General features: G+C 45.0%; 1 protein-coding gene across 4 annotated transcripts in view; it reads left to right on the top strand.

Moving 5' to 3' along the window:
• Positions 1-16,707, top strand: part of BBS4 (Bardet-Biedl syndrome 4) — a 49,076-nt gene that overhangs the window by 25,321 nt on the left and 7,048 nt on the right. For all 4 annotated transcript variants that reach the window (XM_068958982.1, XM_068958985.1, XM_068958986.1 and 1 more), the window contains 12 exons: positions 187-250; positions 1,080-1,191; positions 1,813-1,885; positions 3,779-3,832; positions 5,889-6,016; positions 7,889-7,943; positions 9,313-9,381; positions 10,490-10,642; positions 10,804-10,975; positions 11,481-11,550; positions 15,833-15,974; positions 16,388-16,598. In XM_068958982.1, the coding sequence (XP_068815083.1) occupies positions 187-250; positions 1,080-1,191; positions 1,813-1,885; positions 3,779-3,832; positions 5,889-6,016; positions 7,889-7,943; positions 9,313-9,381; positions 10,490-10,642; positions 10,804-10,975; positions 11,481-11,550; positions 15,833-15,974; positions 16,388-16,598 (1,303 nt within the window). The remainder of the gene's footprint in view (positions 1-186; positions 251-1,079; positions 1,192-1,812; positions 1,886-3,778; positions 3,833-5,888; positions 6,017-7,888; positions 7,944-9,312; positions 9,382-10,489; positions 10,643-10,803; positions 10,976-11,480; positions 11,551-15,832; positions 15,975-16,387; positions 16,599-16,707) is intronic.

Here is a 16,707-nt window from a genome sequence, read left to right as displayed (position 1 = left end):
AAGGCATTTGATCAGTTGGAAATCAATTTTTCTTTCTTAGGGATTGCCTGTACTGAAATATTAGAAAGTTTTGTATTTTTCTGAAGACTGCCATTCTGCAGTTTAACACGGGGGTAATAGTCCGCCAGCTTACTGGCTTTTTTAGTGCTGAAGGTGACGTTTGGCCTCTCCGCTTCATCGTTTCAGGCGCTCATCAAAGAGCAGCTCCAGGAGTCTCAGGGAATGTGCGAATATGCAGTGTATGTTCAAGGTACGTTGCATGAGGCATCTGAAAGTTGGGGGTTTTTTGCTGCACCAAGTCATTTCTGGTTTAGGATACAGTGATCAACAAGAAGGGTGAACAATTGAAGGAAAAGGGTATACCATTCATGCGTAAAAATACATTTTTGACATTTTTCTACTTGCTATGTCTAGTTTTGAAAATCAGGATTACCTCAGGAAGGTACAAATTAGATTTTCTGTTTCCTCTTTACTGATGAGTTTGTCTTTGGTTCTTCCTCAGGCTAGGGCTCTTGGCCTTTAATGCGTTCATGTTTGATCAGCTTGTGTTGGCATGCTGTGAAACGCGTTGCAGATGCTTGTTTTCTGTTAGAGCTGCATACCTTAGGTGACGCTTACCTTGGTGTTGGCTTTAAGGGTGGTCTTCCGCTTCCTGTCCTGCCCTCCAGCCTCCAAAAGCAATCCCCCAAAACCTGGCCTTGCAATTCAGTGTCGTGTGTCATGGCAGCAGATTACAGAGATTGGGGACAGCCAAAGTTTGTTGGCCAACGACGTCTTGTGGCTTGTAAGATTTGGGGGCAGGGGGAGAAATCCAGGCCATATCTTAACAAGCAGTTGGCCAGGGTTTAAGGCTGCCTTTATTCTAAAGAACGGAAAATTTCCAAGCCAGCACGAGTGCTTTGCATGCTTTTTCATTCTGCCCTCAGACACAGAGTCTGCCTGAGATTGCTGCAGAGGGGAAAAGACCAAACGAGCGTTGTTACAATGCGTCTGTACTCCCTGTTCTGTCCCTGCTGTCAGAAAGGCACATTTTTCCTACGGATAATGGACTAATTTGCCTGATATATGTTGTCTTACAGCTTTGATATTTCGCTTGGAGGGGAAAATTCAAGAATCCCTTGAACTTTTCCAGACGTGTTCCATTCTGAACCCTCGCAGTGCCGACAACCTCAAGCAGGTGGCACGATCGCTGTGAGTGCTGTTTTATTGCTTCTCTTTGATGTGCCACCCAGGACCTTCCGTGTTTTGTTTTTCTCCCAGGCATCGAATGAAATCCCTGGCTGCTTAATTCCGAGCACGCTTCCTCCTTATCAACATTTGAATTGGTTTCCAGAAGCGTGGGCTATCCCTTAAAAGCAAAATCTCTGTCATCTGCCTAGCTGCCATTGTTGTATTTTTTTTTCTTTGTGTTTTAAGCAAGAGGTATCGCACCAGTTCCTAGGTCCAAAGCTAAGGGCGCTGACTTGAGCTGTGTAAACTGGCCTTACCGACTTCTTTCCATCTCTTGAGTGTCCGGTTTGCTTTTGATCCTTGTCCCTTTCCTTTGAGACGAAGGCAGACTACAGAGACTGTGGATTCATTCCTTGCATCTCCAGTACTGTAAGAGAGAGCCTCACGTCTCTCAGAGTTGGTGACCTTGGCCCTGAAAAGGAGCAGTGCAAACATACTACTCGGACTGTAAACTTCTCAGGGCTTCTCATGCAGGTCTCTGGAGAACTAGCAGATAGCATCATTTCGTACTGGCAAAGGGGACAGTAGTTGCACAGCAGGTTTTCAAAGCAGGAAAAAATAAAATCTGAAATACTTTCACAGGTTTCTTTTGGGGAAACACAAGGCAGCCATTGAAGTGTACAATGAAGCAGCTAAACTCAATGAAAAGGACTGGGTAAGTGTATCAGCAAGTTGCAGATTATTGCAGTATGCAGCTGTTTCCATACAATCTTATGTAGACAGCTGCAAACTTGTTCCACGCAGAGGTGAGCTCATGCTGCCTGCAGTCTGAGCAGAGGAGGAGCTGCAAGGCTGAGAAGCAGAGCCTTTTAGCGCAGGGTCACTTGCCGTGATGAGGCTCTGCAAGCTTCTGGTTTAGATCAGAGGCACAGGGCATCATTTCTACCTATAGAAGCCCACACCTTATCTTAGGGCACAAACATAGACCCATGCGACATGTCTGAGCTTTGCAGAGTATTGCTGTTAGCATAGCTGTGTATAGTACATGGAGCTTTATTTCATTAAGGAAAGTTTGGGAAGTAACTCCCTCTTTGGAAACCCTCAGTTATCATTAAAACTCGCTTGAGTAATCGGGAATCCTCTGGTAATGCAAAACACCATTGAAAAAGATTACCTTCAAAATTGGCTGAAAATGTTGTACCAAGTACTACCTGTTTTGGCAAAATACAGGCTGATAGCTATAGCAATAACTGAGCACTAGCTGATAGCTATCAGCTGATAGCTGTAGGAGCAATAACGAAATTCGCTTTTCCAAATAATAAGGAAAAATAAAGTGAAGGAAGAGCACTGCAAAAGGAAAAGGTGATGAGAAGAGAGAGGACATGGCTTGCAGTTTGAGAAGTCTTCCACATATGACTGTTTTGTAAACAGAAGTGTTGTTTCTAAGACAGACTTGCTACATATGATCTCATGCAGGATGTCAGGTTCACCTGTAAGCTTACACAGAAAACAACGGCCTCATTCGCTAAGGCAGCAGCCACTCACTCAGTTAGCTGTGGTTTTGGTACTCAGTATGTCTGAAAATCAGACTGAATATAAGGATGCATTTGGTATAATTCTCCTTTTTGACTCAACCTGTGCCAGACAACTCGGAAACCTTTAATGCAGGGAATCTTCTTTCAAGTCTTCATTCTCTTAGCTAACCGAGCTGCCTGCAGTATGTGCTTGGCAACCCTGTTTACAGCCACAGCAGGCAGACTTCAGCGGGTATTTTGGTTAGTTGTTTCCCATTCCTGGCTTAGCACTGGAAGTACAGCTACCCTGTGCGCTCTCCTTGTGCTGTATCGTTCTGCAAGCCACAGTAACCAGGAGTAGCTCTTTGATTCTTCACTGTTCTCTGCAGTTGGAGAGACTGCATGGAGGGAAATGCCATTCAAAGGAGCTTAATGTGGAAGTATGAGAGTTTTCTTTTAAAGGTCAAGGCTGTCTAAACTGATGAAGCAGTGAAATGTTTACCGGAATAGAAACAAGAAGCCAGTGAGCCTTGCATTTCTACTCCCCAAAATGTAGCAGGGTGAAGAAGGTGGCATGTAGCTTGTCTGTTAAACTCTTGGCAATGAGTTAGAGGTGTGATTTGTTGCCTACAGTGTCACAAGAGTGTTCAGGATGACAAAGTGATCTTCCTACTGTGTTGCAAGCATGTTTGGTATGCCATAGGGATATCAGCCCTTTTGGTGCTCAAATTCTAGTTTGGAAAGCTAGACACATTTTTCAAATTATGTCCAGCTGGGTGCAGTATTGTGCATATCCTAGTGACAGTTACAGGTAGATTGAGAGCCACCCGTAAGGGCAACCTATGTCAGCTTCAGAGATCTCACTGGGAACTGAGTCACATCTCAGCAAAGAAACCGATCTTTGCTCCTTGCTCTCCTAAGAGACCACCCTCATTTCTCTGCTTTTGTCTCAGTGGACTGTAGTCTTTCCTGTGCTGTGAGGCTGTAGGTTCCTGAAGTGCCTTGCATTTGTAGAGCTTTGCAGGTTATCCAGCGTATACTTCAAACCTCATGCTGATTTTTTTTTTTTTTTTTTTTTTTTTTGGTGCATGCAGGAGATCAGCCACAACCTGGGTGTGTGCTACATGTACCTGAAACATTTCAACAAGGTAATGCAACGCTCAGCTCGTCTACTTGACAAGTGGCAAGTGAGGTTCCCAGAGCTTTCACTCTTTTTGGTAGTGTAAAGTGGATCAGTTGCAGTGAGAGGTATCAAGGAACGTTTGTGCTTCAGTGTGATTTCTGGGAGTGAAAGTTTGTGAGCTGTGTCTGTTTTCATTTGCATGTTGAAATACTTTGAGCCCGTTAAAAGTTAGTGAATTGGATAAGAACGAAATGGAGGTTAGCCTTGTTGCAGGCCAGGAGGCTTTTTTGAACTAAGATTTTCAGAAAGCGTTTCTATTTTTAAAGTGAATGTTGGGGAAATCTCAAAGAGCTGCCTCAAGCTAGACAGAAGACCAGCTGTGCTCCAACGAGAGCTACTTCTGTTTTGGAGCCTTTTAAAACCAAGACCATATCCATTGCTGGTTTTGTGAGGAGTAGCAATCTGTAGAGCATCTCAGTTCCATCCTCTTGAAGCAGCAGAATTTTGATGATTAAGACCCAAACTGTTGCTGCAGCATGTAAACTGCTTAAACTGCTGTACCTTGTGCAGAGTTTCTTGGGTCTGAAGGAGAATTTGCAGACCCTTGTCTCCAGCAGGATTCACAGAGAGGGGTTATAGGTTTTGTTTGCTGGAAGTGCAGAGCCCTCTCTCTCCTCCCACCATGGAAAAGATTTATTCTTGTGTCTGAAGCTCCTTTTGCCCCAAGCCTGGAGCAGAAGTCACAAAGGAGCTCGGCTGCCGGCATGGGCGACACTGTTGATGCTTAACTGGGAATGAAGAACTTATTGGAAGCTTGCAATGGAGTTTTGGTGCTTCTTCTAAGCATGTCCTTCCCAGCTCTTCACTCAGTCCTTACCTAGGCACTCGTGATGAGCGCTGAGTGGCCTTTTATCACGTGGGGCTACTGAGTGAGGGAAAAAATGGTATTTAGAAAACCTGCATTCCCAGTTTGGCCCCTTTGCTACCTGCTACTAGAACAGCAGGAATTTCTTTACAAGGAGGTCTTTGGAGGAGGAAATGAAACAAGAAATATCCCTTCTGCCTGAGGTAAGGGTGACAGTCTTCCTGAAACCACTTTTTGAGTTGAGCTGAGCATTACATCAGCCACCTGAATTCTAGCCTGTAGGGAGCTCTGTGGCTGTTGAATTCTCTCCTGGATATATTGCAGTTGATATAGAAGTTCTCAAGCTGTTTCTGGTGGAGTGTTGTGGCCCTTGCATTGAACGCCTGCTGTGTTCCCAGTTAGCTTCTTGCTTTACAGCAAGGTTCATACTTGGGATTTATCGCACGCACTAACATCTTTCATAGTGGGACCTCCTAATCTCTTGGCTGTCCCACAGGCCCAAGATGTAGTGGTCGCCCTGGGCAGCAATACATGCTGAGTACTTTCGCGAGGACCTCTACAATACAAGGAAGCTCACGGAGATGATTTCGGCTCTTTAGTAGTTGCTGGTAGCAAATACTCAGTATTGCAGAATTCCCTTCCTTTGTCAGCGTTTCTCTTTTTAATATATCACGTGTTCAGAAACAGCACGGGTTTTCTACTGTCCTGTTGGCTGGGCCTGGAGTAGCAAAAGGAAGAAACGCTTGAAAGTATCTCCAGTTGGAGGGGATCAGCATGTGCCTGACAAGAGCTGATTCATTCCTCTCGTTTACTTGGCAGTCCCTGCCTACTGCTGGAATAAGCGTTTCAGAAAGAAATGAACTGTGGTGTACCTATTAACCTAACAAATCTGGAGCAGCCCTCAAACCAAACTAATTCAAATACAGGCGCAGGCAGGCCTGTGCTCCTCTCTTCCTTGAGAGGTCATTGCCTCTTGTCTTGGCTTGAAGCATTCAGCTTTGCATTCTTCTCTCCCTAAAAGCACATGGCTCCTGATGCAGCACTTGTTTTAACAATCAGGCTGGGTTTTTCCAGCAAGATTCTCCGAGCTCAGTGGGTGTTAGCTGCTCCCTTTCCGCTACCTGCCAGCTGCTGGCGATTGCCCTTAGGCTCTTGCTTCACTAAGAACTCTGTAATCGCTGATTCTCTCTTTTATTCTCTGTGGTTGTATGTTTAGGCACAAGACCAGCTAAACAATGCCCTGGAGCTCAACAGACATGACCTGACTTACATGATGCTGGGGAAAATTCACCTATTGGAAGGGGAGACTGATAAAGCCCTTGAAGTCTATAAGAAAGCAGTAGAGTAAGATTATATCCTTTTTCCTATCTGTCCGTGTCCCAGCCTATGCCAGGAGAAATTTGATTGGTGTCCCAGATCTGAATTGAAGACTGAATTGCATGATTAAAAAGCTAATGGTAATTATCGTGTCTCAGCGCAAAATTTGGCATTTTCAAGCTCTTCATCTGTCTCTGCTCTCAGCTGTAGTCCTTCTCCTGCTGACGATGTGTCAGGGAAGAAGGTAGCTGTTCTGCCAAGAAAAAGTGGAAAGCAAATGGATGGAGATGCCTGGGAGCAAACATATCCAAAACTGACTTTTAAATCCCAGAGGTCTGTCGAAGAAAAAGATCTAACCCTGAGTGTCTGTCAAAAATCAGTTGTTGAGTTTTATATACTGTTTTCACTTGGAGTAATTTACATCCGAAAGAGTGGGAGCAGGCAGAGCGGAGAAGGGCTGGTGCCCTGTGAGATTCTGCCAGCCCGTCACTGTTTCTTAGTCCTGATCTGTCTTGTTTTTGGGTATTTCTGAGCACAGATGGACATCCAGCTTATTAGTGGTTTTAAAATGAGGTTTTATAGTGTGGACAAACACAAAAGGAAAGCATAACGTCCCTAACAGCGTGGTTGCCAGAAGCCAGTGGAGGATGTACATTTTTGTACTTGCCCTTTTCACATACTTTTTCCTTGAACATCTGCTTCTGGCTGCTATCTGACAGTATATTGGGTTAGTCTGGAATGCTTTTTATCTAATTAATCCCTGCCAAGCATTGCACCGTGTTTATATTTCTTATCTTGTGCCTCCCTTCCCTGCCTTCTTCCTCACTTCTACTTTTTGTTGTTGTTGTTTTTTCTTCATCCGACTATTATGTTTTGTCCGCTGTTACAGCTCTGGGATAGTCTGTCACTGCTGTCTGTTTCTATAACACCAGACACGATGAGGTTTTGTTCTGGCTGAGGTCTAAAGATGCCTGTGTGACTATAAATATTAGACTGCTTAAGACTTGATAGTTCAGTTAACTGTGGTGACTTGAAAACTCAGTCCTCGTAAGGTAAATGAGGCCATGAACGTGGGGTATCCCTTTCTGCTGCTTTTTGTGTTTGCTTTGTTTTGGTTTTGTTTCATGCTGTTTATTTCTTTGTCCCAAATCTCCGGGGAATGGGGAGGCTTTTACGAGTATTCACGACGTTGCTGTGTGCACCCCAACTTAGCAGTGAAGGTTGGGGAGTTGCATACTGTAACTGAGAGCAGTCGGAGTGTATTTTTTCAGCCTTGCAGCGCTGCACGGAGCGGTGTGTATCGCCAGGGATATGTTTATAGCCAGCGTAGCGCCTGTCTCGGCACTGAGGTCTGGGGGCCACCAGTGCACAACGGGGCCACGGTGAGCAGCGCGCAGCTGCTCCGTGAAACCATGTTTGTTATCTTTTTATAGGGTAAAAGGCTGTTGATAAATACATGTAGGCTGCTGATAAATACATGTAGGATGCTTCAGAAATGCTGAGGATTGCCTGTCATGTATGGCTCAAGAGGCTTGGGATGGTTTATGGGAAATGATGGGAAATACCAGCTTCTATTTCCAGGTCTCTGATGCAGACTCACTGTGAGTCTTAGGAAAACCGTGTCATCTTCTTGCACCTCCGTTTGCTTATATTTTAAGTTCAACTTAACAGAACTATCATAACTTATTTTATCTCAAGAAAGCATTTGAGAGCTTAGATGGAATATTGTTCGGAGGAAGTCCCCGTGATGACAGCTGTTCTAATACTTGGGTTTAATAAGAACAGTTAATTTCCTGGGGTGGTACTAGTACGATGTAGCGTAATAATTCCATGTTCTGCACCGTACCTTGTCTTAGAAGGGCCAATAAACAATGCAGCTCTTTGGCTTTTGCGTTGCAGATTTTCTCCAGAAAACACAGAGCTCCTTACAGCTTTGGGGTTACTTTACTTGCAGGTATGGAAAACTTAGCTATTATGTGAACTTACTTATTTTCAAAATGATCTAGGCTTTATTATAGAGTTAATTTCTATGCGTCTTTGTATGAGTTTTACACATTTCTCGAAAGGCCATGTTTGAGGTGACAGAACATGCTTTTCTGTATCTTCTTTTTCCTTTTACTGCTAAAAGGGAGTTGATTTCCTGGAACTGAGCCAGAGCAGGAATTCTTTTTGGCGACTGCTCTAATTTTGTTACGATCCCTCCAAGTACGATAAAACATGACTAGTCATGACGTTACTTCTCCAGCACGAGCCTAGCAAGTTTTTCTCCTAAAAGCAGCCATGAAACTGCTAGTGCTAACGCCCATTCGAAGAAAATCAGAAATGATTTTAAATAACAAAAGAATATTTGTCGCTTGGGTCTATGAAGTGTATGGAAAGGACCATCTGTTTATTCCAAAAGTAAGCTGCCTGAAAAACATTGCTTCGCCCCGGAGATAGGGAGACTGAGTAGGAGAGCTGAATGTCTTCAGGTGGGTATGTGGGGATTTAGAAGGGAGTCTGACATGGGAAGGAGACCTGTGAGACAGAGGCAGTGTGAGTGAACCATCCACAACATGAATTTAGCCCCCAGTTCTCCACGCTGTGACTCACGTGTTCTGTTCGTCACGTCCCTGGACACGTACTCACTTTTGGAAGTCAAAAAAGGCTTTTGCTGTCTTTCCCCTCACTATTAGTTACAGAAGGCACTGGACACTGATGCGTCAGCATAATTGCTGGAATCAAAAGCTAACTTTTCTATGACCCCCAAAAAAGGCAGCGGTACCCACAATTTTATCCTGGTCGGACTGGTACAATTCTGGCATAACTCCATTGAAAACGGTAGGATTTAAGTGATTCTAAGTAGTCGCATGCTGACATATGCGCATAATCCTGCCCACTAACGTTTGCAGCCCATTAGAAGACAAGGGGAAGCTCTCTTTCCGCAGAAAGAGCGCACAGTGTCCTGGGGAGTGGAGAAGTTGTGGCGAGGGAATCGGAGATGTGCTGAGCAGCAGCTTATCTCTTAGCTCTTCTGAAAGAAATGAAGGAGTAGAGGAATATCAAACCAGAGTTCCTTCTGGAATGGAAATGTCACAGCACAAACTATATAGAAACCTTTGTTTTGGTCAGAACAGTGAATTTCATTAAGCTAAATCTATTTTTAGGATCTGTTTTGTAAATTATTAAGCAAGAGTGTTTGTGTGTAATGGGAGCACTATAAAACTCACTCTTCTGAATCCTAGTTTTAGTTCAACTGGAAGTTCTGGTGTCCAAAAAGCATGTGGGCTCCTTCTTAACCCCCTTATTCCTGAATTTCTGATGCTCGTTTACTTCTTTTCCAGCTTGGGGATTACCAGAAGGCTTTTGAACACCTTGGAAACGCACTTACTTATGACCCCACCAACTACAAGGTATCGTGAGGACTGGGAAAGAACGAGCTGAATGGCAATGAGATGCCTCTTAAAGCTAATTCCAGTACCAGAGCTTTGCCATCTAAGTCCAGTGTCTGAGCCTGGGAAGGCTGAAAAGTATCATGCCCCAGAAAGCTTTCTCTGAAATACTTTCTGGGACCTTTCCCTGGGGAGGCAATTGTGTGTGTAGAAGGAGGGGAGGAGGCAGAAAAGAGGATGCTAAGTTGATGCCTGTGGCTTTTAATCTGAAGTTGCACCTGTTTTTAACAAACGGAAATTATTTTGCTACGAAAGTCTTCAAGGCGTTTTTTCAAAAATCCCAAGAGCTATATCTGAGTCCTTGTGACGCCTAGACATGGAGCACAGATACAAGTGATGTCCCATTATATTATCCTCCCATCCACTTATACGCCTGTCTGTGCTGCCCACTGTTGTATACAAATGTCATTTTTCCTCAGCTCTGATCTGGAAAGCTGAGCCTGGGATCCGGGTTCGGTTCTTGATTCTGAAACGGCTTCCCTTTTTAGGCATGTTGCTTCGTTTCTCTCTGCCTCTTTCTCCTTCCGTCTGGTGACGGCAATGTAGAGTATTGAAGTGTATGGTTGGCAAATGATACATGAATGTAAACCAAATGTTATTGTGAAAACATCTTTACACTTACAAGTTTTGTCACTGTGAAATATTGTAAATGGCTTAACCAGCTTACTGTGGTTTAAATATAGTGTGTTGCAGTCACTTGCTCTTCTTTTCATGCATATTTCCGTTAATTTGCAATATCAACCAGGCAGTGTGAACTAGGCAGGCTTTGCTGCGTATATCTTGCTTGCGTATGTTTTAATCTCCAGTTAACTTGCACCAGAGCTATTTCTAGCCATACTTGTTAGTAAAAAGAAACTATTAGTGTATAGATCTTCTCCTGCTGTATGTTGGGAGACTCTGGAGTCCCCATATGCTGCGCTAGCTTTTGATCTTGGCAGCTACTAGGAGGCACCTGAAAAAGACAGTTGTTCTTAAGATGGTTTTAGCTGAGTAACTTTGTCCTGTTGTCGTCTTGCCGCATTTGGGGAAACTCGGTTCCTCAGCTGGTCACTCTTATGTTCTCTCAAAGGCTACCTTGGCAGCAGGCAGCATGATGCAGACCCACGGAGATTTTGATGTTGCCCTCGCCAAATACAGAGTGGTAGCCAGCGCTGCGCCTGAAAGCCCCCCACTGTGGAACAACATTGGAATGTGCTTCTTTGGCAAGAAGAAATATGTAGCAGTCAGTATCTGGTTTCCTTTTTTTTTTCTTTTTTTCTTTTTTTTTCCCCTTCTCTCCATCTGTAGTTAGCTTCATATAAGAACAAGAGTCCTGTTGTGGCAGAGACAGGAGGTCTGATCTGGTTGGGCTGTGTTACAGCACTCTGTTGTTCCTTTTTGAAGGCTATCAGTTGCCTGAAGCGAGCAAACTACTTGGCTCCCTTTGACTGGAAGATTCTGTACAATTTGGGGTTAGTCCACCTCACGATGCAGCAGTACGCGTCTGCTTTCCACTTCCTCAGTGCTGCCATCAACTTCCAGCCCAAGATGGGAGAGCTCTATATGCTCCTGGCAGGTATGCATCGCTCCATTACCCAGATCTGGTGTACGCACGGCTTAGGAGATGGAACGTTTTGGAGAGAAAGCTTGGACTGAAGCACGCAAATATGGGACAAATGCTGTGCCAAGGAGCTGTTTCCCACTAGGTCACTGGCAGGTGTAAAGTCTGAATAGTCTGTTCTCTGTCTGTTGTGGATAGGAGGGTTAAATTGCAGTGAGATTCAGATTAGACGTTAGAAAAAACTCTCCATCCTTAACAGTTTGGCACTGGAATAGGTTGCCTAAGGGAAGGGTGTGCACTTCCAGCGCTGGAGATTTGTGTGATCAAGCTAGACAAATACCACTCAGAAGTGGCCGAAGTAGAGTTGTTCCTGGCCTGGGGCCGGGGCAGCAGTCTGGACAATCCTGCTAGGTACCTTCTGCTTTTATTTATTTTATGATTTAACGACATTCCAAATTGTCTTAAGAGTGAAGTCCTTGTGGTGCATGAACTTCTGTATGCACGTTTTGTTTTGGTGCAGTTGCTCTGACAAACCTTGAAGACATTGAGAACGCAAAACGTTCCTATGAGCAAGCTGTGGCACTGGACAAGTAAGTCTTAATCATGTCTGTTGGCTGTTTGATCAAATTGCTCTTCCTCTCTATAGCTGCTTTTCTTTGCATACTTTGTCCTTCAGTCTACTTCTACCCTATGCGGTTCATAATAGGGGGATATTTTTATGCTTGGAGCTGTGCAAATCGTTGCTTTAAAAGCTTTTTTTTTGGGGGGGGGGGGGGTGTGCAGGTCAGCTCTGAAGAATGAAAGGGAAATCTTGTTTCAGACCAACCCAAAGCTGAGTTCTATTTTGTTATTTATACAATGAGTCAGTGATAATGACTTTGGATTTATACAGAATGGAGCAGATGCAATAAAAGAAAAAGAGCCTTCCCAGAGTATTTTGTAACCCAAAGTCTGAGCACTGTGCAGAGCAATGGCAGGCTAGGTATGAAGCCTCTTCTGAGCTGGGCAGAAGGAAGATTTTTGGGAGAATGTGGGCAGGAAGCCAATCTTAATGATATGAAAGGGCAGCGGTGGCAGCCCTTTCTCCTCCATTTTGTGAACAATGTCTACATTCACTATCTAGCCTCTAAAATCAAAGCACGTGGCTTCAGAAACGTTAAAATGAACCATTTTGGTATTAAAAATAGTAGTTGGTGTCATTTCAGCCAGAAAAACAAGTTTGTCTCAAATTCATGAATAATTTTGGCAGCTTGGGTCTGCTTTTCTTTGCTTTTTTTTCCTACTTATTTTAACTAGTAGATGATTTGATGACGTCTTCTCCCCAGTTTACTGTGAATAGCTGCATATTTACAGCAGCTAGCACAGTGCTGCAGAGCCAAGGAGGATCTGTGTGCTGATGGCAGAGCCGTAAGGCAGGCACCAGTACTTTCTGGTGAAAGTACTCTTTCCCCCGGCAGTGGCCACTGCAAGGTGGCATGAGAAAATGCTGGTCCCTTTTCCTCTCTCTTTTTCTAGATGCAATGGCCAGGTTTAATTTTGGGAATTCTGACAGTTCATAAGCCCATAGAAAGAGCAGTAGGTTTCAAAAAATAAAGTTTGACATTTTGGCGCTGCTCTCTTTGTGAAGAGGTGCTGTAAACGCTCTCAGATGTTTTCTGAGAGTTACACAGCTTGCAAGCATGGCAGAGCGCTTGAATCACTTAGCCCTGCCTAGCCAGTACACATCTGGCACCAAAGTCCTCCATCAACGACATTACAAAGCAGATCTGAGTGTTACTTCTGCACCCGTTTCAAATGTCAGCAGAGCTGTGCAGCCTCCGCAGAAGAGCTGAACCTACGCGAACTAATAACGTGTCAGACAGCTTTGTAATTGTTCCGTTACGTTGCCACGTGAGAGCATTTTTGCAATTACGCGTTGGTCTTTCCCACCAAGTCACTGACTGTAAGTCCGACTGCAGTTGTCTTTGCCTGGCTTTCCTATTCGGACTCCCATGCCTGGCAAGGGAGCGCAGGAGCTAAAATTGTTCCCACTGCTCAGTCGTGAGTGCGGGCGCTTAGCTCAAAGAGCGGGAATAGAAATTTACCTCCGCAGCTTTGCCTAAATATTTGGCACTAGTATGAAGCTACAGCCATATAGATTTACCAGGAAAATAAAACCTCGTCAAAGGGAAAATTAATGCCGACTGCCACAGACTGCTGGGAGGAATATGCAGGCTTTGTTAGCCTCTGATCTTTGTGGCTTGCTCAGCTGACATCCCTTACGTTTTCTACAGTAATTTTTGTGGCTGAATCCGTCTTCCCACAGGCTTTCTTTGCGGGCATATCAGGAACCGTTTGTCTGGGATGGAGACAGCCGTGCCTGCTTTCATTGCCATCAATATTTTTATAGCAGCGCTATGACATTTGGTGTGGGTGCCGTGCTGGGGTCTGGAGGGGAAAGTATCTTGGAAGCATCTTTTAAAAAGATGTCTTCTGCTCTTAGTGCTCGTTCTTAGCCCGTAGTTGCATTTTCTTTCTGTGGTTATTTATCCATTGATTTTTCTAACTGTCATGTTGCTTCTCAGCTCTTGAAGGAGAATTAGTTTGATAAGGTTCAGTCAGTTTTAAAACTGGCTATTCCCAGTTTCCAGTGTTTTTGTTTTGTTATGTGGGGTTGATTTTTCTTGAAAACTTTAAGAGCTTTTTTTTTTTTTTTTGGTGAAGAGATGGCTTTTTGATATCTTTTTCACATACTGCTTCCTGTGCTTTGTCAAAGACAGGGAGGAGGGTGGTTTTTTTTTTTTTTTATTGCAGGATCAGTTTCGCCATTAAGGGAGAGACAATGGCTATAAATGCTATCAGATTCCTTCTAATAGTCTTCTTTCTCACAGCGCTGTCATATAACTTACCAGGAATTGATAGTCCTGGCCTGCAGAAGACACTTTCTATTTACTGAGCAGTGTTAGCAGAAGCCCTACCCTTGAGCACTCTTCACAAAGAAAGCTCTCTCTGTCTTGGCACCCCAGGTGTGGGTGCTGGAGTCCTTGGATGGCTCCAGCTATCCCTGCTGTGCTCCAGGAGAGGGCACTAGCCCCTCGCTCAGATTTATTGAATAAAAGTACAAAGCATCCCTTGCTGACCTGCATGCAGCGATACCTGTACGTGGCCTCTCTGCAGGGATCTGTAGCCAGACAGTGCTCTTCCAGTCCACTCCTCGACAGCACGTCCTCCGTTGAAATCTATTTGGATTCAAAAGAAATCCTGGCCAGATGCAGCTCTGCTCTTCTGGGTCTCATCCTGCAGCTGGTATGAATTGAGCCTCTGGATCAGCTCCCAGGCTGGGACTGGTGGCCCCCTCGCATTTTGTTTCTTTACTGAAGATATTAGATACACGTTTTGCTTCTTCAAAATAAGTGCAGAATTCAGACCAGGAACGGTCGGAGCATTTTGTAGAATGTAAATCTGGGCCAGTCGAGCAACTGAAGAAGGGTCAGGTCGCTGAGGGGTTTACTTCGTGTATCAGCAGAGCCAAGGGAGTGAGCTCACTCTTTCCCACTGGTTTAGTTTGCTCATGCTCCTGGCTATGCCAGAAGAAAAGTTACTTTCCAGGTCCAGGTCAGCACATCCTAGTGAAGACAGTGGATGCTCTGGAGAATGAGAATAAACGGAACATCTCTTCCCTCTGAAATCGTCTGTGCGAACACTATTCTGCATCAGGAGGGGAGGCAGGACTGCATGGGGTAACACTGTAACATCTGCAGTGCTGGGTTCCTCTTTGAATCCTTCCGTGAGAGGGATGGCCTACTGTTTCTCTATAAGAGTATATACAATTGCATAGGTCTTTTTTATTGGGTGAATGGCAGAGAAGAGGTGGGGGAGAAGAAACGTAAGCAGTGTTCTGTAGCGTGCTGGTTTGTAAAACACGATCAGTAAGCATGAGTCAGTTCCACTGTTTGTCCTGTCCTGTGACTAGCTTTTCTCCTACAAATTTGGAGAGCTATGACAGCCTGAGATCGGTCAGAGCAGAGATCAGCTTTCACAGTACGGTGAAACCCCGTCCCTGCAGTTTCTGCCCCATGAGCAGGAGGGTGGGAGACCTGCCTGTAGAGGTACCTGCTCGGTGGATGGGCGCTCACTCTGGCTACTGACTTGCCGAGGACGCTGCTGTGAGTCGCGAGTCAAATACAAAGACTGGGCTGTTGCAGGGAGGAGCCTTAAAGGGGGCGAGACAATCCATCGGGCTCTCTACATTGACGCTGACATTGCAATACTTTGCTGATCCAAAGGCACCCAGTCCCTCACCAAGCTAGTGAGAGTCTGACTTGTTTCCAAAAGTTTAAATGGGAGCAGACACAAACATCTCTGTGCTAGTGTTTCTGCTATCAGCCAGGCTTGTGCAGCTGCCTTTCTAAGTCTGCACTAACTGAAAAATGCGAAAGCTTTCTGCACATTTTTACTCTGTAAAAGCCATGTAGCAAACCAAGCCCTAGCACACCATGACTCTCTCTGTATACACCATGCTGTATACTTCTCCACCCCCTAATATGCAACCTTCGTGGTGCTGAGATTGGTCCCAGACATTGATGCGTTTTGAGGAGAACACTTGTGTTGTTTGAAGGAATCTCACGGTTGCTGACGAAGCGAGCTCGCCTCCTAATTGAGAGAGGAGGTCCCTTTTCAGGGTGACTTACACCGACCTGACCTGAGAACAACTGAAACTGAGCAGGTGTGACTCTGCAGCCTCTCATCTGCTTCAGGGTCATAGTCTCCTGTGACTTGTCTGTGCCGGACAGCGAGGTATCTCTAGCTTTGCTGCTTGGGCCCACCTTGGCGTTGTTCAGGTCAGCATAAATTTCCTTGCACTGAACGTGCTGTATGCTGTGTTTGCTGCAGGTGCAATCCCCTCGTCAACCTGAACTATGCTGTCCTGCTCTACAACCAGGGGGACAAGAAGGCAGCCCTCTGCCAGTACCAGGAGATGGAGAAGAAGGTCAATGCACTGAAGGAGAGCAGTACTCTTGACTTTGACCCTGAGGTATGTGCCTAAGAATTGTCAGCAGGAACTAAGTAGCTGCATGAAGACTGGCAAGAAATGAGCAGGAAATTTGAATTTTGAGTACAATTATTGGGAAGAAATTCTGCTTGTGAGACTTTCTGAGTAGAGCAGTCACCTGCTGAGAGCTGCCTACTTCACTTCTGTTCTTTGAAGCCCAGTTCTTAAATCAATGCACAGCAAGACAAGATTTCCCCCTTAATTAAGGGAATGAATTAGGGAGATATGTTTCCCTCAAGCACCAAGGCCCTAGCTAGCTCCACACAGCACTCTTGCATGCTCTCGCGTGCGTTCTCTCTCTCGCTCTCTCTCTCTCTCTCTCTTTTTCTGATGACTTTATTGTTGCCTCAAGTGTTCCTGTTTACAAGGATCTCCTCCTCTTGTTTCTTGAGAAGATGGTGGATGTGGCCCAGAAGATGGGAGCTGCCCTGCAGGTCGGGGAGAGCCTGGTCTGGACTAGGCCTGCTAAAGAGTCTAAATCAAAGCAGCGAGCTGCTCCGTCAGGGAAATCCTCCAGCGTTCAGCAACCTTTGGGCTCTAACCAGGCCCTGGGTCAAGCCATGTCCTCAGCTGCTGGCTATGGGAAAAGCATGCAACTTCCTCCAGGTACTTCTCTTTTGCGTTTCTGTAAAGTGGAAGTATGGAAGGGGTTAAATACTCAACCAGGAGCAGGGAAATCTCTCTCTCTTTGGGTACAGAGTTACAGCGCGTTTAG

Source organism: Struthio camelus, chromosome 12, assembly GCF_040807025.1.
Source record: "Struthio camelus isolate bStrCam1 chromosome 12, bStrCam1.hap1, whole genome shotgun sequence".
Classification (NCBI taxonomy): Eukaryota; Metazoa; Chordata; class Aves; order Struthioniformes; family Struthionidae; genus Struthio; species Struthio camelus.
The sequence above is the reverse complement of the archived record's forward strand: the minus strand, read 5'-3'. Positions and strand labels throughout refer to the sequence as shown.